The sequence below is a fragment of the Montipora foliosa genome, chromosome 6, assembly GCF_036669935.1.
Source record: "Montipora foliosa isolate CH-2021 chromosome 6, ASM3666993v2, whole genome shotgun sequence".
Taxonomy (NCBI): domain Eukaryota; kingdom Metazoa; phylum Cnidaria; class Anthozoa; order Scleractinia; family Acroporidae; genus Montipora; species Montipora foliosa.
Genome location: NC_090874.1, coordinates 3,220,742 through 3,221,424, shown reverse-complemented (window position 1 = coordinate 3,221,424; position 683 = coordinate 3,220,742). Strand labels below are relative to the sequence as shown.

Sequence of the window (683 nt, the reverse complement as noted above, 5' to 3'; positions counted from 1 at the left end):
CGCTATGCAACCTCGATCCCAGGGTTTCCATTGTACAACGAGACCCCAGGAACGAGGTTGGTCCGCTATGTTGGTTAAATTGAGAAAGGACGAGCATCTATTAGTTTCACGTTCAATGGTGGAATGAACAGACGGCTCAAATGAATTTTCATGCAAAGAAGGTGTTCTGCGTCATACCCAGGGATCGCACGGAGATGACATCTGTGGCATATATTTTCCAGAAAAAAAGGCAGGACCAATGAAGATGGTCAACCAGGCTGGTTGCAGTGTGAACATTAAGTTCCGTAATTTGCCTGTAATTAATGGCAAGTCAATTCCCATGCCTTTTATTGAATTCTTCCACTAAAATCATGGGCTTTGAGTCACACCGTAGTTCCTCACACCTCTCCAAAAAATATGTTACTGACAGTTTTTTTTAGATTAATGTGTTTCGCTCATGATGCAAATCTCCACTACCTTTTTGACAATCCTGGTCAGTAAAAATTCTCAGATTCTTGTAGTGAACTTGATGAATAATAGAATGAAATTCAAGAATTGAACAACGTTGTTCAAGTGAGACACCGGCGAATATGCATCAAAGTATATAACAAGTTTATTTTACAAACAAGTGAATAACATTTATCTTTTAACTCAATACCAAAAGCAAATCGGAAATTACAGTTTCATCTTCACTAACGTTCAAT

The 683-nt window shown here is 38.5% G+C and overlaps 1 protein-coding gene across 1 annotated transcript in view; it reads right to left on the bottom strand.

Annotated features, from left to right (window-relative positions):
* Positions 1-574: 574 nt before the first annotated feature.
* LOC138006328 (cilia- and flagella-associated protein 43-like) overlaps positions 575-683 on the bottom strand; it is a 30,322-nt gene continuing 30,213 nt past the window's right edge. The window contains exon 31 of the mRNA XM_068852587.1: positions 575-683. This exon is cut by the window's right edge and continues 158 nt beyond it. Coding sequence (XP_068708688.1) covers positions 672-683 — 12 coding nt within the window. The 3' untranslated portion in view covers positions 575-671.